This window comes from Periplaneta americana, chromosome 5 (assembly GCF_040183065.1).
Source record: "Periplaneta americana isolate PAMFEO1 chromosome 5, P.americana_PAMFEO1_priV1, whole genome shotgun sequence".
NCBI lineage: Eukaryota > Metazoa > Arthropoda > Insecta > Blattodea > Blattidae > Periplaneta > Periplaneta americana.
Window position 1 is genome coordinate 151,515,097 of NC_091121.1, and position 24,153 is coordinate 151,539,249.

Sequence of the window (24,153 nt, forward strand, 5' to 3'; positions counted from 1 at the left end):
TTGTTTTACGAGGCATGTTCTTAAAGTAAGTTCCGTTTTCAATTATAGCCGTCGCATCGCTGCAATCGTAATTTTGCGCATACCTGTTTTCTTCTTCAGTCCTCAGGCAAGCTGTGCATGCAGTTTCAGAGCTTCAGTCCGTGTGTGTGGTTAGTTGTGATCAGTTGAAATGTTTAAAGTGATCGAGCACCCCGCCGACTGTGAGATGCGGTCTGTTATCCGTTTCTTGAATGCGAGAAACATCAAACCAGCTGACATTCATCATCAACTTTGTGATTTATATGGTGATGATGCCATTAGTGATGGAATGGTCAGGAGATGGGTCAGGAAGTTCAACAAGGGCCGCGTCTCTGTGCATGACGAGCAGCGTACCGGTCGGCCATCTTTGATCAATGACGATTTGGTGCGTGCTGTCGATGAAAAAATTCATGAGGACAGGAGGTTCACAATTTATTCGCTTTCCTTGAATTTTCCACAAATGTTGCGGAGTGGTTCGCATCGCAATTCTACAATGAGGGGATAGAAAGACTTGTGCCACGACTCGATAAATGCCTCAATAATGGTGGAGATTATGGTGAGAAGTAATTGAAGTGTGGGGAATACAATGCAACAAAAATGGTTTGTAAATATCTTCCCGTTTACTTTCTACACCCTTTCAGAACTTACTTTAAGAACACGCCTCGTATCTCCGTTTATATGTAATCCAACTTTTGATGCTTCTGACTCCAAGTCCTTAAAAACATTCTTACTGCCTGAACTCTTCGTCCCATTATACTTAAATCGTCTGCATATCCAGAAGTTACATTTGGGGAAAATATATTTGAGTCTTCTTGTAATAATTAGGCCCAGTTTATTAATATCTTGTCTAATTTAGTGACATTTATGTCGAGTTCTGTAGCGCTGAGGCATTGTTTGGTTAAGTGGTGTCGATTTGAAACAAGGAAAACTCTCTCATTAAGAAAAATATAATAATACCTAACTTTGGGCCTTATTTAGAAATAGAGAAAGGATAGCGGGAGATCCTTGCTGTCGTGAGTATGAAATGGCTTGCCGTCCAGATTCACGGCACTCAGTTTATGGCCGTCCCAGACAATGGGGACTCAGCCGGTTAGCTCCACGCACGCGGTCGTGGGTTGTACCTCACGACCCAGCACGAACTCATGTCTATCTCGGTTTCATAACAGCTGCAGGCGCTGCCGCATCTCTCAACCTGCCTGCATGCCGGTCCATCTCATTACTTCACGGTACATTTACAGAGTGCTGTCTTATATCTTCAGAAGACTCCAGTTTCAGAATTAAGCTATTGTTGTAGTTCAACTTTCACTTCTTTCGCAAGTAATAGCAAGCGTTCGTGGAAGTAAGTTCGTGTTTAAAGACAGGAAGGTACTTTGCACCAGTTATTACCAAATGTCTCATCCAGATAATCACGAACGCCTGTTGCCCAATGAGGTGGTGCGCCATCCTGTTGGAACACGATGCCCATGTTGTTTTGCTGTTGCACTTTTCGTTTCAAAAAGTTTTCCAACATGTCCAGATATGGTCCTGATCGAACTGTTTCTTCTGCGAAGATAAACGGCCCATACAAATTATAGCTACTTACCGCGCACCAAAGATTAACTTTAGGACTAGCCCGTTCCAGTTCATATGAGACATGAGGATTTTCACGTCCCCATACGATTGCATTATGGGTATTCACTTGCCCCTGACATGGAAGGTCGCTTCGTCAGAAAATACCCATTTATTCAAGAAGCATTTTGTTTATTCGGTCGTTGCTAAGTAACTTCTTTTGTTTTTTTATGCGGTAACAATGATGATACAAAACTCTTCCGTGCTTCAGTATCACATTGGAACTGAACTTAATTCTACAGCACCCTTATTATAAATTTTTTTGTAATTTTATTTTATGTTTTCCCAAACGGTTCAAACTGTATATTATAAAAAATAAAAAATTGGCTCGTAAAATAATAGAATGCGCATTTAAAATATTATAGCGGGTTAAGATTTTATTTTTCATTCTGTTCAGCAATATGGTATTCGAATTTAAAGTATTGATAAAACAATAAACAGTTGGATTCAAACATATTTTATTCAGAATAAACTATTAAATCACTAAATTTCACAAGCAATCCTAGTGGGACATCAACGTCTATTATGCAACATTACTCCTGCTCTTCCAGTCAAGTTAAACGACACAATAATACCTTTTGCTTCCTGTGTTAAAAACCTTGGAGTTTACTTCGATACACATTTAAACTGGAATAACTAAATAACCCATATTACCAAAAAAGTGCTTTCCATAATACATTCCTTAAACAGCATTCGAAAATTCCATCCGCTATCACTCAAGAAAATACTAGTGGAAACACTAGTAATGCCCCACTTCGATCATTGTGATTTTCTACTGACTGACCTCAATGTCAACCAGTCGCAAAAATTACAACGTGTTCATAATTCTTGTGTTCGCTTCGTCTGCGATGTCTGTCGCGCTGACCACATTACCCCATCCTTCCAAACTCTAAACTTGCTACGGCTTAACGAACGTAGAAATTTTCATTCTCTTGTTCTCCTTTTCCAAGTCCTTCACACTTCTACACCTACCTACCTTGCCTCTCGTTTCAGTTACCTGTCATCATATCATAATCTCTTCACACGCACGCAAAATAGTCGCATACTAGCCATACCAACACATAAGACATCATCGTATTCATCATCATACACAATCTCGCTCTCGCGCTTGTGGAATGCCCTACCCAGTGACATCAAAGACTGTCGGAATTTAGTAACGTTCAAAAGCAAACTTATTAAGCATTTTCTTACTGCGTAGAGTAGATTTAATTTGTACTTCAACAATAAAAGAAATGCTTCTCTCTTCTTAACTTTTACAATAAACTGTCTAGCTTTTATTAATCAGTTAATCTTTTAGTACTTTGATTTTTATTGTACTTGTAAATGCAATATTAATTGTAATTATAATTATAATTGTATTCTTAATATTGTAGTTGTAATATTGTAGTTGTGGTAGAGGGGAAGAGAAGGCGTGATGGCCTTATCTCTACCAGGTTAAATAAATAAATAAATAATAAATAAATAAATAAGGGCGCAAATAGATTATTACTTAGGCCTATTAAAATATTTAAAGAAAGGCTAATGAACTCAATTTACGGAATCAACAAATTAAAACATTTTCATCCACCATTTGCTTTGCAATATACCGGATAAGGCACTTAAAACTATCAACTTAAATATCTCTCATACAATTCTTGATATCAACGATCTATTTTCTATAAATTTAAGGACGCATGAGATGAATAATTGGCTTGTAGTTTAGCACTATTACAATTTCATATAATGTTGAGGAAAACCTCGGGGCACCTTAAATAGAGAATGCAGCGAATCTGACCACATGGAAACTCACGAGGCACGAAGTTCATCTTACACTTCTGTTTCCATGGTATCACGAGTGACGTTAGAGTAGGCCTAAACCTTTCATGTCAAAACGTTACAATTTTTGTCTGTTATACCTCGAACATAAACGTTCTATAACATTCAGTAAGCCTATATCAGATAATCTTCTGCAACAAATAAAATGATTTTAAAGAAACCTTTAGCTATGATCTTAAATAAGTAACAATATATTTTTTGTGTTAATAAAGATCCATTAATTTTGTAGTAAAAATTGTTATACTTCATGAGTTGGGTAAAAGTAGCGAAGGAGTTTTTTACTTGGTTATTTAACGACGTTTCAGAATCATTCTTTCTTCACCCACTCTTACCAACACAGTTTCGTTCCTTATTCTATCTGTCCATTTCAGACGCTCCATCCTTCTCCATATCCACATTTCAAGTGCTTCTAGTCTCTTCACTTCACTTCGTCGTAATGCCCATGTTTCTGCCCCATACAATGCTACACTCCATACAAAGCACTTCACTATCTCTTCCTTAGTAGGAGACTAATATTAAATAGTAATAATAATAGTAAAAGGTAAAAGGTAAAGGTATCCCCGTAACATGCCATGAAGGCACTTGGGGGGGCATGGAGGTAGAGCCCCATGCTTTCCATGACCTCGGCACTAGAATGAGGTGGTGTGGTCGGCACCACGCTCTGACCGATTTTTACCCCCGGGAAAGACCCGGTACTCAATTTTATAGGAGGCTGAGTGAACCTCGGGGCCGTTCTGAAAGTTTGGCAACGAGAAAAAATTCTGTCACCACCTGGGATCGAACCCCGGACCTTCCAGTCCGTAGCCAGCTGCTCTACTAACTGAGCTACCCGGCCACCCAATAATAATAATAATAATAATAATAATAATAATAATAATAATAATAATAATAATATTCTTGTCAACTGTTGTGGAGTAACGGTTAGCATGCCTGATCTTGAAACGAGCGGGCCCGGTTCAAATTCTGGTTGGGGCAAGTTACCTAGCTGAGGTTTTTCCGGAATTTTACCTCAACCCAATAAGAGCAAATGCTGGGTAACTTTCGGCGCTGGACCCTGGACTCATATCTCTGGCATTGTCACCTTCATCTCATTCAGACGCTAGATAACCATAGAAATTGAAAAACGTCGTAAAATAACCAATTAAAAATATAATAATATTGTTGTTGTAATGTAGGCCTATACCTGCAATACCGACCGAACTATGTAACATAAGATGTAGTTCCGGTTTTCTCCACCAGTAACAATAACATTCACTTAAAATTTCAATAGATTCTCGAACTCCTGATGCTAATAAAATAGCCGTATTTAATAGTGGAATTTGTAGTGGATTGAAAGGTGTTAAAGAGCTTATCCCCCATAACATTAATATTAATAAAATAAAAACTAATTAGATAAAAAATCGAATTACCAGCAATTAATAGGACATCCATTATAAATTATGTATTTGTCTATGGTAGATATGACGCTTATATTTATGAGTCGTTGGCTTCCCTACATTCGTTATACTTAATGCGTTTGCGGAGAATATGAAAAACTCGCTGTAATTTATTTCTTAGTGTCCTAAATAAAAACAATAAAGTATACACACAGATTATTACCATTTAATACGAGAAAAATTCGTACCGGCACCGGGAATCGAACCCAGGACCTCTCAGGTCTGCGCGCTGAGCGCTCCTTCCAACTGAGCTATGCCGGGACACGATCCACGGCGCCGGCCGAACCTCTCTCGTAATGTTTTTACGGCCTTACTACCTGCATTTGAGACGATACACGCCATGTGTATGCAGGAGCGCATATATATGTATATATATATATATATATGACTTTTTGGCCATATTCAACAACTGTTTGTAACAACTGTTAACAGTTAATACATCAATGTTCATTAAGTATGAGGTCTCGTCCACCTCATTGAATATTACACGTCTACTATGAAGTAGCCAATATGTGTATTATTACCATTTAATACGAAAAAAATTCGTACCGGCACCGGGAATCGAACCCAGGACCTCTCAGCTCTGCACGCTCTTTCCAACTGAGCTATGTCGTATTAAATGGTAATAATACACATTGACTACTTCATAGTAGACGTGTAATATTCAATGAGGTGGGCGAGACCTGATACTTAATAAATATTGATGGATTAACTGTTAACAGTTGTTACTGACTGTTGTTGAATATGGCCACAAAGTCTCACACACACACACACACAACTCACACACACACACGCACGCACGCACGCAGACATATATGCGCTCCTGCATACACATGACGTGTATCGTCTCAAATGCAGGTAGTAAGGCCATAAAAACACTACGAGAGAGGTTCGGCCGGCGCCGTGGATCGTGTCCCGGCATAGCTCAGTTGGAAAGAGCGCTCAGCGTGCAGAGCTGAGAGGTTCTGGGTTCGATTTCCGGTGTCGGTACGAATTTTTCTCGTATTAAATGGTAATAATACACATTGGCTACTTCATAGTAGACGTGTAATATTCAATGAGGTGGGAGAGACCTGATACTTAATGAATATTGATGTATACACACAGACTTTTAAGGGGAGTTGGTCATTATCGCATGCAGTCATAAATATAATAGTCTACTATTTATCAGTGGTCTTTCATTTTTGTTAGCTATGTGTGTATACATATTAAGCTTTAAAATGAAAAAGAATGGTGACCCTAGAGTAAATCTGTATCCTTAAATTAATTTTTTTAATTAAGCACAATTTTTTTTTTTATATAAATTCACTACATGTCTGTGATTAGGTACACTCTATTCACTTATTATAACACATATTGAATTGAAAATTTGACCACTTACTGCTAATAGATACTAAAACATATCATACTAAAATTATTCATATATCTGTAATATTATGGGCATAGGGCTTATAGTAATCATCACCGTCAATAAATTAAAAAAAAATGGAGATTAGTATAAGCCCTATGCCCATAATATTACAGATATTTTAATAATTTTAGTAGGGTATGTTTTAGTATCTGTTAGCAGTAAGTGGCCAAAATTTTAATTCAATGTGTGCTATGATAAGTGAATAGAGTGTACCTAATCACAGATATGTAGTGAATTTATATAAAACATATGTTTAAATTCAAAAATTAATTTAAGGGTAAGATTTACACTAGATTAACCATTCTTTTATCATTTTAAAGTTTAATGTGTATACATATATCACTAAAAAAATGAAATAGCTGTGATAAATAGTATTACATTTATGACTGCTTGAAGATAGGCTATTTTTACCATTACTTTGCATGCGATGACGTCCAATTCCTCTTAAATATCTAGTTTTCAATAGTTAATTAGGAGGAAAAAAATAAGTACAATTCTCTCACCTTGTTTTCTATGAATTGACTCCAAAATTATTTTTTTAAACTGTATTTTGTCTTCTGGAACTTTGCGCATGACGTGTTCTGCATGTCGTAATAATTTGCGAACTTTTCGTCATTGTAATTAACGCTTTGAATACTCTTTGCTTTTATAAAAACATCTGAGGCAGAAGTCTGATTGAATACACGCCTTTTAGGTTCACTGCAAACAAAGGACTGCTGTAAAACGAAACTCCGAGCGGCAACAATACGAAACTATGGAGAGAAGGACGCCGGAGGGGCGCGATAGCAGCATGGAAGCTTTCCTCGAGGAACGCGCGCAGCAGCTGTTCTTGCTCAGTGACCAGGAGAGGAAGGGCTTCATCGTGAAACGAGACATGCAGGTAATCACAGATAGCACCACTGTAGCACCGTCACTTGCAATCTCGCCGTCTGTGGCGTAGCGCGAATTTTAAACTGACAAATTTCCCTCGGTTGTCAACCAGGGTTGCCATATTGGGCGATTTATCGTAATTTATGCTATATAAGAGGGGCAATCAGCGAGTAATATAATTGTCTAGGCTACACAAAAATGGAAAGGGCGAAATTAGGCTTTTTACAACATACGAGGCGTGTTCTTAAGGGGAGAGGATGGTATTTTTTGGTGAAAAATGAATAAATTTAAAAAAATCCTCAAAATACTCTGTGATATGTGTGGAATGCATAGCATAACATTTTGTGGGTATTTATGCCCTTATCAGATGTTGAGTCGCCATTTTTAAACTTCCTGCGTTATGGATTTTTAAATCATTCGCCCACTTTTATTGTTGTTTCCGGTAAATTAAATTTTCAAAAAAAAAATTTTTCTTCTTTAAAATACCCTTTGATATATGTGGAATGCATTGCATAACATTTTGTGGGTATTTGTGCCCTTATCGGATGTTGAGACGTCATTTTTAAACTTCCTGCGCTATGGATTTTTAAATCATTCGCCCACTTTTATTGTTGTTTCCGGTAAATTAAATTTTCAAAAACAAATTTTTTCTTCTTTAAAATACCCTTTGATATATGTGGAATGCATTGCATAACATTTTGTGGGTATTTGTGCCCTTATCGGATGTTGAGACGTCATTTTTAAACTTCCTGCGCTATGGATTTTTAAATCACACGCCCACTTTTATCGGTTTCCAGTAACTTCATTTTTTTTTTGCTACATTGCCAGACAAAAATGGAAATAATTTCTGAACTATTAAATATACATGCATGAAATTTAGAACACACATTCTTCAGACTATTAGGAAACTTTTCTCTATAACAGAATTTTGTTAATTGATTTCATTTAAAAAAAACGTCCGTTTGTTTGCAAGAAAGGAAATCAGAAAATTGTTATTAAATTTTAATTGTTTATTTTACAAACGTAGGGACTAATATCAAAATTCTGTTAGATAGTTGTAGAACATGCTTTTGCAAATACATTGCAAAAAACTGCTTGAAATTATCTTTAAAAATCGTTTAGATATATCGGTTTTAGTACAATCCTGCATTGGGTATATTTTTTCAAATTTGGACCCCCAAATAATTTTTTTCAAAATATTTTTATTTGGTTAAGTTGCCACAGCTATGAGCTCTCTACATACAAAAAATTAATATTTTACACCAAATAGGAAAAAAGTTTTAAAAAATACCATCCTCTCCCCTTAAAGTAAGTTCCAAAAGGGTGTAGTAAGTAAACGGGAAGATATTTACAAACCATTTTTGTTGCATTGTATTCCCCACACTTCAATTACTTCTCAACATAATCTCCACCCTTATTAAGGCATTTATCGAGTCGTGGCACAAGTCTTTCTATCCCCTCATTGTAGAATTCGCCTTCGCCCGCCCACGATGCGAACCACTCCCGCACTGCTGTTTTCACTTCATAGTCGCCATCAAAACGTTGACCACCAAGGAAACTTCTTGAACTGCAGGAAGAGATGAAAGTCACTTGGACCCAAATCCGGGCTGTTGGGGAGATGGTCACACACAGCTCGTGACACCCAAAATCTCATCTCGAAATTTGGCTGGGAACAAATTAACCATCCCCCCTACAGCCCAGATTTGGCTCCAAGTGACTTTCATCTCTTCCTGCACCTCAAGAAGTTCCTCGGTGGTCAACGTTTTGATGGCAATGATGAAGTGAAAACAGCAGTGCGGGTGTGGTTCGCATTGCAGGAGGGCGAATTCTACAATGAGGGGATAGAAAGACTTGTGCGACGACTCGATAAATGCCTCAATAATGGTGGAGATTATGTTGATAAGTAATTGAAGTGTGGGGAATACAATGCAACAAAAATGGTTTATAAATATCTTCCCTTTTACTTACTACACCCTTTAGGAACTTACTTTAAGAACACGCCTCGTATTTTTCATAGGTTTTCAGACCATTCTTTAAAATTTAAATTAGCTCTTCTTCATTGTTGATAGTATAGTCGCAACATGCTTCGAATTTTCTAGAATTCTGTATTCTGAAATTAGTGATATAATGAGAAAAGAAAATATCGATACGAAATTATATTATTTTCATATATTTAGCGAACATGGCGATGTGGAAAACCATTTTCCTGAGATTATTGTTTTAAAAACATGTAAACACGACTTCTATAACAATCATGAATTGATTATAAATTAATAATATACTTTTATTTTACAACATTAATAAGAATAGGGGAAACCCGGGCAAAGCGGATAAGCTAAGAATAAACAATGCCATAGGCTATATTTTGGTGCTCCCGAAATAAAAACTTCATGACTTTGGTTGTGACACATGTTGTCCACATATCTACAAAACAGCAATTCGTTTCTCGTACCTACGGAGAGTGATATGATTTGAGAAAGAAAGTATAGTTAATCATTCGCTTTGCCCGGGTACCCGGGCAAAGCGAATAATTAACCCGGGCAAAGTGAATATCCCTATAACATTTTCACATTTCTATTTAATTTCTATTCACTGATAATAAAAATAAATCAACACATAAACACGATGTTAATGGGAGTAATTAATGTATTGAATATTTCGTCAATCTCTGAAGATGCCGACATCACAGAGGTGGTTGAGTCTGAGTGAGCATTAACTGTTTCTTCAGCCGCTGAAGAAGCTGGCACCGCAGAATTTGTTAAATCTGAGCCAGCCGTCGTTTCGCTGACTTCTGTCTCAAGTGGGCGATCTGTAAGTTCATCTGGAGCAAACTCTTCATCAACAAACACATTATGGTTGTATGGTCAGATAGCTGAACCACTGATTGGAAGATTTTATTTCTTCAAGTGCTTTCTTCATGGCTTCTTCAGACCATTTGGCTTGCTCCGTCTTCCGTTTGAAAAATTAAACCATCAGAAAACACATTACGACCTTTTTAAGTAAAAATTAAGATCAGTGTTGCTGTTTTATAATTTAATTAGTGTGACTTAATGCCTCCACTATGTAAAATGATCTAACACGCTTTATTACAATAGACAAATATATACAAAAGTACAGCTGACACTTATATAGTGGATAAGATATCCACTTTGCCCAATTCACTTTGTCCGCAGACGCCACTTCGCTTTTCATTTAAGGTTGTACAAACATAAACGTCAATAATCTTCTTCGTAAGTACGGCATTTTAGAACTAATTATATCGCCTATATATTAGTATCACATAACAAAGAGTTTCTCCAGTCGTATGTTGTATATATACTGGGTGTTCATTTCAAAGTGTGTCATGACGTCACTGTTGTTGGGTCACCGATTTGAAGCGAGTTTCAGTTTATATGTTAGAGAAGTTGCCTATTATTTAAGGCGTTCTTCAATCTGAACTTGAGAACGTGTACGGTATAACTTGAACGTCGTAGCAACAGATGGCGGTCTGTACGGTCTGTGTGCTACCATAACCTCTTTCGAACTGTGTTTTGCGCCGGCAAGTTGTTGACCGTCGAAGTTAATGTCAACAAATACGTAAGTAATCGTCTTAACCCTCTCCCCATATCCCGACAGTACGTATTTCCAAACAGTTCACATTCCTGCCACTACCGGCGTTACCGTACGTATCGGCACGTACTCTTCAGAATGAACGCCGTACTTGCTAGCCAACTTCTCTGCCTCTTAGATTATACACCTGAGCTGCGGAAGTGTAGGAAGATTGAATTCTCTAGGCTCATCAGCTAGCCACATGACGGCATACAGCGAGCCATGACACATTTTGAACTGAACACCAAGTATTTCTCTTACCTTGAAATATTTTAAGAAAACAGTCAATTTTCTTCAAACACACGCTGACTTCTTCTCTTACTAGCTAGAATGATAACAAGTCAGTTCCAGCAGCAATATCTGGTTGGGATTCTTCCCCAACATAGCAGAAAGAGCTACCTGTTGGCGTTTCTAAAAAATAGGCATTATTCTCTTTGCCCGGGTTATTCGTTTTGCCCGGGTCTCCCCTACTACACGGAAATAGTGAAACTGCAGTTCATATGGTATTCCACAGCCTTCCTTATTATCAATGGATGCTGTCATTGTTACAATCGATATATATGGACAGTTACATTTCATTAACAAAAAATAATTTTATTATAAATACAAATACAGAACTGAAAATTGAAACATTTAACTACACATTTCTCCTTTACATGGAATAAAAACTCTTTAGAAAATTCAGGCCAATTCAGATGTGTTTGTATAATTATTTCATACATAATCTATACTAATAATAAATCTATAACCAAACTTTTTCTGATACTTCTCGCTTTTCCAAATATAATTATTGGTTTTAACATGTATAATTAACCATCCTGAGTCCGAAGTTCTCTTTTTTTTTTTAATTTTTGTTTATATGTCTGTCTGTCCGGATGTTTGTCACCTTTTCACACGATAATGGCCGAACCGATTTATATGAAAATTGGAATATAAATTAAGTTCGTTCTAACTTAGATTTTAGGCTATATGTCATTAAAAATACTTTATTTAAAAGGGGCGGAGGGTTACTGAGTCAAACTGCCACACAACTGTATCGTGTTGAAATACTGTACGTCTTTTGTTCAAGGAAATGAAATGGTAAAGCAATTTTCTCCTCACCAATACTGTTAACATTTCTAAATTATTCCCCAAGGTTGAAAAGAAGAAATAAACTGTTTAAATAAAAGTATAATATATAAATTACAGCCTCATATTACATAAACATGACGTCATTCATCATTATCGCGATATTCTAGTACACTGCTCTACCGATTTAGTAGAATGCGTTTCAATCTGAAAAAAAAAACAGAAAACAGTACAACGCGATCTGTTGTTGTGACGAGAATCGAGGGTCGATTGTAAGATTAATCGATCAAAAATATTTAATTGAATGATCGATTCGATTAAAATTAATCGGTTGTATCTGATATTAATTATTATTTTGTTAGTGCAAACTTAAGAGTAAAAATTCCGACAGTATTTGTCTCTCAGAAATGCCTTACTTCAAGCACGACTGGAGAGCCTAAATAAACACAAGCACCATAAAGACCTCTACTCTATTATTGAAGGGTCCGTTTCTTTCTTATTGAATTTCACGATCACTTTATCAATTTCTATACTGCTTAAAAATAATTTTGATATTTGATGTTCATTCGGATCTAATTCTATGTTATTAGACAAGAAAGAAAGTGAAAGAATAAATTTCACATAAAAGTTGCAATTACTCCAACAGATTTATTGTATTCTATTGTATCGTATTATTTATTAACATTCCATGGTATTCATACATTGCTTCACAGCTACAATATGGAACAAGTTAAAAAACTTAATACTATTATAAAGTCTTAATTTATAGTCACAGTCTAGATGAAATATATACACACGAGATTTACAATATAGTCTACTAGTACAACACAAAGTTTTAGTATCAATTTCATGAAGCGTTGTTGAATGTCATGAATTCACCTACAGAATAGAAGGCGTGAGAAATTAGATACTTCTTTAATTTGGCCCTAAATAATCTTATGTTTTGAGTTTCATTTTTTATATCGATAGGGAGGCTATTAAAAATTTTTACTGCCATATAACGCACTTCTTTTTGATAGCACGATAGACTTGCCGATGGAATATGAAAGTCATTTTTTTGACGTGTATTTATGCTATGAACTGTTGAATTAGTTACAAAGTTTTCACGATTATATAAGAGGAAGTTTTTTAATGAAAAGATATACTGACAAGCGATGGGCATTATTTGTAGTTTTTTAAAAATAGTCCTATCTCTCCTAACAGAGCTACCAATGCTGGCTGTCATTGAACCATAGTTTCATTTTTGCCGGGCCATCTTTGTAGCTGAAAGCAAAGGTTGATTAAAAAGTAGTATCGATTTAAGATCGATTTTAAAACCGTGTAATGAACTAATGACACTGATAGGCTTCAGAACTGTAAAATGGAACTGAAAGGAACATGTCTTGGCAGAAATGCAGATTTGATCGTCTCAGACGTCAGTATGGAAATCGTTGCTTGCTGACGGATCTGTTAAGCAAACTTCACTAAATAAATTCTTGGAAGTCTTTGTTGAATCTGTGATTCGTTCTCTGTTCTACGTTAGTGTAAATGTTGATTTTATAGGTACATGGAAAGTGTGTTATCGGAGCTGAGTGAATTCTTAGAACGAATTTAAACATACATTTCTGAAGTTCAATTCGAACAATAAATGAAAGTTTGTTTCTTCACCATTCAATTATTATTATTACTATAGCTACGACTGCAAAGCAAAACTGTCCATTTCACTGGATCCTCATGAACCCGCTAAGCGCTGGAATTAAGTTCTATTTTGTTGTTTGATTACTTATTCCCAGTTAAATTAGATTACACAACGAATAGATACCGCATCTATTTTCAAGATCTTGAATCTGTCTACAACTTTGTATGTGTTGGCTTCTTTTGTTTCTGGCTGAGTGGAATAGAAGTCCTGATAGCCTTATCTCCGCCAGAAAAAATAAAAAAATAAATAAATGAGTAAATAAATGAGTAAATAAGTGAAAAATGAGTAAATAAATAAATGAGTAAATAATTAAATAAATGGATAAATAAATAAATAAATAAGTAAATAAATGAGTAAATAAGTGAATAAGAGAGTAAATAAGTGAATAAATGAGTAAATAAGTAAATGAGTAAATAAACTAATAAATAAATAAATAAATAAATGAGTAAATAAGTAAATGAGTAAATAATTAAATAAATGAATAAATAAATAAATAAACAAATAAATAAATGAGTAAGTAAATAAATGAGTAAATAAGTGAATAAGAAAGTAAATTAGTAAATAAATAAGTAAATAAATGAGTAAATAAGTGAATAAATGAGTAAATAAGTAATTGAGTAAATAAACAAATAAATAAATAAATGAGTAAATAAGTAAATGAGTAAAGAAGTAAATGAGTAAATAATTAAATAAATGAATAAATAAATAAACAAACAAATAAATGAGTAAATAAGTGAATAAGAGAGTAAATTAGTAAATAAATAAGTAAATAAATAAATGAATAAATGAGTAAATAAGTAAATGAGTAAATAAATAAATAAGTAAATAAATAAATAAATAAATAAGTAAATGAGTAAATAAGTAAATGAGTAAATAAGTAAATAAGTAAGTAAATAAATAAATAAATCAGTAAATTAGTAAATGAGTAAATAATTAAATGAGTAAATAAATAAATACATGAGTAAGTAAATAAATGATAAATAAGTGAATAAATTAGTAAATTAGTAAATGAGTAAATAAGTAAATGAGTAAATAAATAAATGAGTAAGTAAATAAATGATAAATAAGTGAATAAATGAGTAAGTAAATAAATGAGTAAATAAGTAAATGAATAAATAAATAAATAAATAAATAAATAAAAGCAGTACAAGGGAACGATAATGAAAACGAAGAAAAGACAATACGTTTAGAGGGAAGACAAGGAGAATAGGAGGAAGGTAAGAATACTAAGGAAATTTTAGAACAAGGGGAATAGAAGGAGAAGAAGGGGTTGTATTTTTACGTGACACTCAAAATTTCTCCCCTCACACTTAGTGAGCAGAAATACATAGGCCTAGTTCATAGTATTGAAAATGTAAAAATAGTATTTTTGATTGCAATTATGCGTTACTTTTGAAAAGCCTGGCTCAATGTAAGCTTAAGTGTAAGAATGCGCTAAAAGTATTGTAGCGTTGTCCTAGGCTCAACACTGAGGTCTGTGAGTCAATAAATTGTTAGGACTTACCAATTTTCAGTATTGAAGGCATGGTGACACACTGACCTTGCCATGTTATCGGCAGCTTCTTGTGAAGGCGTTCTGTGAAGTGAGCCTAGCAAGAAACCCAGAAATTACGAGAATAACAACAAAGCGCCATATCCATTTATCACTAAGCAAACAACACTGTGCTGTTAAGATGGCTTTTATGAAGGTGTGACTGTGACTTAACTTGTGGGAAGCCACGGCACTTTTTAATGCTCATTAACTATCCAACCGAAATGGAACCGAGGTGAGCAGGAACCGTCAAATAATGGATAAAAATGTCTGCGATTATATTTACGGAACTTCATTAGCAACACATATTCTCTAACCTGCCAGAATTCTGGCTTTCGGCTCGTTCCTACTTAAATTTTCTCCATCGAGTAGGCTATATCGGTACGAAAATTATGTCTCCCAATTTTTTTCTCACGCCAGAAGCTTTAATTCCTAGTGTTATGTTATGACATTTAAATGAAGTACTCCTTTTTTCATATACTACATCTTTTGGTTTTCATAAACATCCTTCATTTTTCATAAACATCCTTCGTTTTCATGAACATCAAACATCCTTTATTTTTCATGAAAACCCTTTATTTTTCGTAAACATCCTTCATTTTCAATCAAAATTCTTTATTTTTCATAACATCCTTTATTTTTCATAAATAACCTTTACTTTTCATAAACATTCTTCATTTTTATTAACATCTAGTTATTTTTATAAAATCCTTCGTTTTTCATTAAGATTCTTTATTTCCATAAACATCAAACATTCTTTATTTTTCATAAACATCCTCTTATTTTTTCATAAACATTTTTTATTTTTCATAAGCACCCTTCATTTTTATAAACATCCAGTTATTTTTTTATAAAATCCTTTATTTTTCATAAACAACCTTTATTTTTAATAAATATCCTTCGTTTCATAAACATCAAACACCCCTTATTTTTCATAAACACCCTTTATTTTTCATAAGCATTCTTTATTTTCAATAAAAATTCTTTATTTTTCATAGCATCCTTCATTTTTCATAAACATCCTCTTATTTTATAAACATCCTTTGTTTTTCATAAACACCCTTCATTTTTATAAACATTCAGTTATTTTTTTATAAAATCCTCTAATTTTCATTAATATCCTTTATTTTTCATAAACATAATTCATTTTTCATAAATATCCTTAGTGTTTCATAAACATCCTATATTTTTCATAAACACACTTCATTTTTATAAACATGCAGTTATTTTTTATAAAATCGTTTAATTTTCATAAATATCCTTTATTTTTCATAAACATCATTCATTTTTCATAAATATCCTTAGTGTTTCATAAACATCCTTTATTTTTCATAATCACTCTTTATTTTTCACAAACATCCTTTATTTTTCATAAACACCCTTCATTTTTATAAACATGCAGTTATTTTTTTATAAAATCCTTTAATTTTCATAAATATCCTTTATTTTTCATAAACATCATTCATTTTTCATAAATATCCTTAGTTTTTCATAAACATCCTTTATTTTTCATAAACACCCTTCATTTTTACAAACATGCAGTTATTTTCTTTTTATAAAATCCTTTAATTTTCATAAATATCCTTTATTTTTCATAAACACCATTCATTTTTCATAAATATTCTTTGTGTTTCATAAATATCCTTTATTTTTCATAAACATCATTCATTTTTCATAAATATCCTTAGTGTTTCATAAACATCATTCATTTTTCATAAATATCTTTAGTGTTCATAATATCCTTTATTTTTCATAAACATCATTCATTTTTCATAAATATCCTTAGTGTTTCATAAACATCATTCATTTTTCATAAATATCCTTAGTGTTTCATAAATATCCTTTATTTTTCATAAACATCATTCATTTTATATAAATATCGTTGGTGTTTCATAAATATCCTTTATTTTTCATAAACATCATTCATTTTTCATAAATATCCTTACTGTTTCATAAACATCCTTTATTTTTCATAAACTTCCTTTATTTTTCATAAACATTTTTGCTATAGAAAAGGTATTTTCGGCACGCTGTGTGTACTTGCCTGTGTGGGACTTGTCTATATGTACTTATGTAAACAGTGATGCCTTTGGTTGTTGAAGTCAATTATTAAATGTTCCATAATCTCTTGTTAGCAAGTCGTACACATACGGGGAAGCTAATTTGCCGACCTCAATGGATGTTTAAGTTTGTTGTCAGAGAAGGTATTGGAACCAAGGCGCTGAACAAGCAGTTAATAAATCAAACCGCTCGCAGCGAGAAATGCAGAAGCTCTCCTAATTAGAGAAGCACGAAGATGAGTGTCATTTGTGTTTATTGCTCGTATGACTTCTCAGAGCTCCCTGCATTCTAAGGAGACGAGTCGGCTTGGACGTAAAGCGATGAACTATGGCTTAAAAATTCCGGCTTCAGGTCCCCGCAGGAAAGGAATATGTAATGAGTGTCCCATAAAGAACGCAACACTTTTATTTCCTAATAAATATAATTAATTACATATATTTTTATTTCAGTACAAAGTGTACTGCGGTTAATAGTGGATCATTTGTTATCTGTTTTTGTTACTGTTAGTTGTCATGGAGATTTGTTATTTTGAAAACATGAAGGAAGCATGACGTAACTTCTTCGGCGAATGTTATGGAAACGCTAAACGAAAGAATAACGCGTTGTTATTATGAAACACATTACAGGGAAGGAAAATGTTTTGTGCGAGATCGTGCGTATTTGCTTGTTTTCCGCACAGAACCAATACGCGGTAAGTGTGAAATACCACATTCTGTATTCCCAACGTAACACACATAACATTTTCCCTCTTCTTACCGCTTAAGCGCGATATTCATTTTACTGCTTTAGGCTTTTAACATATTATTTTTAGAGACGTTTAACATAGTAATAATTGTAAATTGGAAACTTACCACTGCAATTTCACCTAAATTGCACTGTTAATTATTGTTTTTAAATATTTGCAAAAATTAAGTAAAGTCTACTACTCCACGAAACTTATTGCATTCCTGATACAAGTAACATTAAGGAAGCCGTGAAAAAATCAACGAGATTCCAGATGCCGATGTTATTACTGCAATATGTTATATAAATAATATTGTTAAAATATTAAAATGAAAAATAAATCATTACATATCCTTACCGTTTGTTTTAAGTTCGCATTTATAGACTGGGGGAAAAAAAGACAGACGTATATCACGGCCTGCTGGAGTATAGTAAACACAGAAAACATTTTACAGCAACAATGTTGGAGAAAGATATTTTGGTGTTCCGAAGTTGGCGTCATTAAACAGAAACCAACATGGAGATTTCATTGCAACTAATTAGAAATTCGTCTTTCATGTATGTAATAAACGATCTTTGCAGAAAATAATGTACGATACACGAGCGGTATGTTTGTTTTCATGTTCTCGGAAATTAAAAAAGCTCAACTACGTTTCGCTTTTTCAATCTTTTCCTCGACCATGAAAACGTCAGCATACCGCTCTTGTAACGTATATTACTAATGTAGATGAATGTTCGAAGACTTTGTGGAATTTTCTGTCGGAGAAAATGCGCCTAATCTGTTAACATTTCAGAAACTGATTAAAAAAATGTAATTATTTATTTTATTTGAATCAATCAATGGGGTAATTTCACGCACCTAACTTCTTATTTTTATAAATTTCATGATAATTTTAATATAACACTGAAACTTTCACCGATAATAAAACAATTACATACTTACTTACAAATGACTTTTAAGGAACCCACAGGTTCATTGCCGCCCTCACATAATCCCGCCATCCATCCCTATCCTATGCAAGATTAATCCATTCTGTATCATAATATCCCACCTCCCTCAAATCCATTTTAATACTATTCATCCCATCTACGTCTCGGCCTCCGCAAAAGTTATTTTTCCCTCCGGTCTGCTAACTAACACTCTATATGCATTTCTGGATTCGCCCATACGTGCTACATGCCCTGCCCATCTCAAACGTCTGGATTTAATGTTCCTAATTATGTCAGGTGAAGAATACAATGCGTGCAGTTCTGTGTTGTGTAATTTTCTCCATTTTCCTGTAACTTCATCCCTCTTAGCCCCAAATATTTTCCTAAGCACCTTATTTTCAAACACCCTTCATCTCTGTTCCTCTCTCAAAGTGAGAGTCCAAGTTTCATAACCATACAGAACAACCGCTAATATAACTGTTTTATAAATTCTAACTTTCAGAACTTTTGGCAGCAGGCTAGATGACAAAAGTTTCTCAACCGAATAATAACATGCGTTTCCCATATTTATGCTGCGTTTAATTTCCTCCTGAGTGTCATTTATATTTGTTACTGTTGCTCCAAGGTATTTGAATTTTTCCATCTTTATATTTCCATTTCGTACAATATTCTGGTTACGAGACATAATCATATACTTTATCTTTTCGGGATTTACTTCCAAACCTGTCGTTTTACATGCTTCAAGTAAAATTTCCGCGTTTTCTCTAATCGTTTATGGATTTTCTCCTAACATATTCACGTCATCCGCATAGACAAGCAGCTGATGTAACCCGTTCAATTCCAAACCCTCTCTGCTATCCTGGACTTTCCTAATGGCATATTCTAGAGCGAAGATAAAAAGTAAAGGTGATAGTGCATCTCCTTGTTTAGTCCGCAGTGAATTGGAAAAGCATCAGAAATGTGACGAATGTGAAAAAGAGAAAGAAGGGAGTTAAATAGTAGAATGAAACATAGAAGAAGAAGAAGAGGAAGAAGAGGAAGAAGAAGGAGAAGAAGATAATGATTATTGTGGTAATGAAAAAATGTGTAGCCACATACTTGCTAAAGTCTATTTTCTTGCCACCAGACTTCAATCAGATATCCGGATTGTTGGCCGAGATTCGAAGTAAATATCTCTCAAGTGCCAGTCAAGCTCCCCTTCTATTTGCGCTCAGACTATTATCCTGTACTTAATCACATCCGGGCGCGTTGCTGCCCTCGGGACGATTATCAAGGCCCCATTACACTAACTAGGATTAAAGGTAGGCTAATATACGACAGCAGTCCAAAAGTTATTTCTGTAGCGAGGCCATCCGTAAATTGAAGACTGGACGTAAAAAAATTCTGTAAGTGATAAAATTTACTTACAAATGACTTTTAAGGTACCCGGAGGTTCATTGCCGCCCTCACATAAGCCCGCCATCTGTCCCTATTCTGAGCAAGATTAATCCAGTCTCTATCATCATATCCCACCTCCCTCAAATCCATTTTAATATTATCTTCCCATCTATGTCTCGGCCTTCCCAAAGGTCTTTCTCCCTCAGGTCTTCCAACTAACACTCTATACTGCATTCACTCATATTTGTGCTCTATGCCCTGCCCATCTCAAACGTCTGGATTTAATTCTCCTAATTATGTTAGGTGAAGAATACAATGCGTGCAGTTCTGTGTTGTGTAACTTTCTCCATTCTCCTGTAACTTCATCCCTCTTAGCCCCAAATATTTTCCTAAGAACCTTATTCTCAAACACCCTTAATCTCTGTTTCTCTCTCAAAGTGACAGTCCAAGTTTCACAACCATACAGAACAACCGGTAATATAACAACTGTTTTATAAATTCAGATTTTTGACAGCAGATTAGGTGACAAAACGTTCTCAACCGAATAATAACACGCATTTCCCATATTTATTCTGCGTTTAATTTCCTCCCGTTTGTCATTTATATTTGTTTCGGAATAAGTATGATAAGACTTCTTGTGTTAAATTCTAACGTACACACTTCCCAACGAAATTCTCAACACACATCTCAATTTCAGAACACACACACTCTTTGACTCTACATTATACCACACGAACACACCCTCACAGGAAACAAAACAAGTGGCGCCAAGACCAAAAACGACCAGTTCTGAGGATGACCCATAAATAGGTTGAAACATGTCAACAAGGTACGTTAGAATTTGACACAAGAAAGTCTTATCATACATATTCCGAAGTGATACAGTGTTAAAAGTTGTGTAATCAAAATGTAGGCCTATTATATTTGTTACTGTTGCTCCAAGACATTTGAATTTTTCCACCTTTTCGAAGGATAAATCTCCAATTTTTATATATCCATTTCATACAGTATTCTGGTCACCAGACATAATCATATACTTCGTCTTTTCGGGATTTACTTCCAAACCTATCGCTTTACTTGCTTCAAGTAAAATTCCCGTGTTTTCCCTAATCGTTTGTGGATTTTCTCCTAGCATATTCACGTCATCCGCATGGACAAGCAGCTGATATAACCCGTTCAATTCCAAACCCTCTCTGTTATCCTGGACTTTCCTAATGGCATATTCTAGAGCGAAGTTAAAAAGTAAAGGTGATAGTGCATCTCCTTGCTTTAGCCCGCAGTGAATTGGAAAATCATCCGACAGAAATTGACCTATACGGACTCTGCTGTACGTTTCACTGAGACATTTTAATTAATCGAACTAGTTTCTTGGGAATACCAAATTCAATAAGAATATTATATAAAATTCCTTTCTTAACAGAGTCATATGCCTTTTTGAAATAAATAAAAGAGCACATTTCGAAAAAAAAGTTGACTTGGGTGGTTTTTGAACTCACCGTTTCAATTATTGACGGATTCGCGTCGATATCCGTCGGCAATTTGCTCCGAAGGCAACCCCTGAAGTTTTTCGCCGCAATGATCGTTGTAAAGAAACTGCGTCCATTAATTTTACAGTATAGAATCCTCGACGGGGATCGCCAGCTCTGTACGTAAGATCGCGATCGTGGCCTTGTAATCGACTAGATAAATGCATCGATGTGCAGTCGATTTCCCCGCGGCTCCAGACCTGGTTAATTGTGCTCCGGCATTCCTCAAGCAGTCGCCGAAGTGAAAGTATGTTAATTGTACAGCATGTCATAATTCAGTAGCGTGTCGATCATGATGAATGGCGCTTGTAACAGATGCATTGCTGCAGTCCCCACCCCCTGACCACAATGAGGTTAAACACAGAAGTCGTTATGATTTATAAAGTCTCTTTTACACTAAAAATTGCAACACTTGAAGGCCAACTATAATAACGTTCTCCAGCTCCCTTACTACTATCAATAGTCCGGATCAGCTTACGTCATACCCTAAGGGTGAAACCTAAACATTTTCCCCCCTATTACCAGTGGTGTAGCGTCAATGTAAGCTAAAAAGCTAAGTTTCTCAAATTAATAATAATCTATACTAATAATAAATCTGTAGCCGAAATTTTTCTGGTAATTTTCGATTTTCCAAAAATAATTGGTCCTAACATATACAATTAACCACCCTGAAACCGAAAATCGCTTTTTTGAAATTTTTCTTTGTATGTCTGTCCGTCTGTCTGTCTGTCTGTCTGTCTGTCTGTCTGTATGTTTGTTACCTTTTCACGCGATAATGGCTGAACGGATTTCGATGAAAATTGGAATATACTGTAAATTAAGTTCGTTGTAACTTAGATTTTAGGCTTTATGGCATTCAAAATACATTATTTAAAAGGGGGGTCATAAGGGGGCCTGAATTAAATAAATCGAAATATCTCGCTTATTATTGATTTTTATGAAAAATGTTACATAAAAAAGTTTCTTTAAAACTAATTTCCGATAAGTTTTATTCCTTGAAAAATTTTGGTAGGACTGATATTTAATGAGATAAATGAGTTTTAAAATTAAAATAACTGCCATCTAAGGCCGTGTAATGAATTAAAAAACAAAAGACTTCGTCTATAAGGGGCCTTGGTCAGCAACAATCGAAAGCTATGAAAGATAGCCTACAGAGAATGTTTCTGTGTTTTATTTTATTGGGTTATTTTACGACGCTGTATCAACATCTTAGGTTATTTAGAGTCTGAATGATATGAAGGTGATAATGCCGGTGAAATGAGTCCGGGGTCCAGCACCGAAAGTTACCCAGCATTTGCTCCTATTGGGTTGAGTGAAAACTCCGGAAAAAACCCGGGCCACCTGGTTTCGCAGCCAGACGCGCTGACCGTCACTCCACAGGTGTGGACTGTTTCTGTGTTTGTATGAAGTAATATCAGAAGCTAAATTAACCGATTTGTATAATTAATTATTAATTCACCATTGGAAAGTGTAGTTTCTCTAGTTGGACATAATGCTATAATGTTATTACAGTAACTTCTGAGTGAATCGAGGACAGGTAAGATTAAAATAGATTCTTATGCACAGAAAACTTGATAGACTATTCTGTACATTCGTTTCCTGTATTTCCTAAAATAATTTTTATGACCAAATGAGTAGTGTCTGGATCAAAATGATCGCATTTTAATTATGCAAATACAATTTAAATTAAGTAACATAATAAACGATTTATCCTTATATCAAACACAAATGTTCCCTGGATGAAATGGAGATATTTTTCTCTTAAAACAATATAGAAAGAATTGTCTGAAGCTTGGTGAGTGTTTCATTAAGTTCTCATAAGTGGAAGTTTATTAATTTTTATTTTTAAATTTTGTGATATTAGGGTTACATTTATAATGCCTGTCACGTCTCAATACACTTAAAAACCTGGTACGAGCGTATTACTAATGGAGTGCAGGGCAAGTCATGCGTAGGTTTGCTTAGATCATCCATCTTCGGATCACCTGACATTTTATGAGGCCTATGAAAGATCTTTAAATTTTGCATGAAACCATTTCATTCCCAGCCACATTTCCCTTCTAAAGGAAGGCATACTGAGAATTTTATCGGCACGTTTTTGACTATTTCACTATCGCTATCACATCGTTAAATGCTTAGCAAACCCATGATCATAGCAGTGAATATAATTTTCCACATTTCAGTAGACTAAATAAAGACATTAAAATAGCTCCTTTGGAAAAAAGAAGAGATATATAATTCTCCACAGTAATTAGTGTGCTGTAACTCATTAGCACATAAAGAGAGGTCTCCACTGTTCTCCCTAGCATATTCATAAGTTATACATCGCTAAACACGCCCTTCAGCAAACTGCCTTGTCAGTTACCACACGTATTCCAATGTCAGCATCAGTAATGTAAACGATTGTAACTATAGTAACAAAACAACTGAAGGACGTCTTTAAGCTTCCGTACTCGAACGCTATTTTCAACGCAGTAAAATAATAGTAATATACGTTACAAGAGCGGTATGTT

General features: G+C 34.7%; 1 protein-coding gene across 6 annotated transcripts in view; it reads left to right on the top strand.

Annotated features, from left to right (window-relative positions):
- Positions 1 to 24,153, top strand: part of LOC138700215 (EF-hand calcium-binding domain-containing protein 4A-like) — a 260,202-nt gene that overhangs the window by 71,823 nt on the left and 164,226 nt on the right. For 4 of the 6 annotated variants that reach the window (XM_069826667.1, XM_069826666.1, XM_069826669.1 and 1 more), the window contains exon 2: positions 6,983 to 7,168. The exons of the other annotated variants lie outside the window; for them this stretch is intronic. In XM_069826667.1, coding sequence (XP_069682768.1) covers positions 7,043 to 7,168 — 126 coding nt within the window. In that variant the 5' untranslated portion in view covers positions 6,983 to 7,042. The remainder of the gene's footprint in view (positions 1 to 6,982; positions 7,169 to 24,153) is intronic. 6 annotated transcript variants of the gene reach the window in all.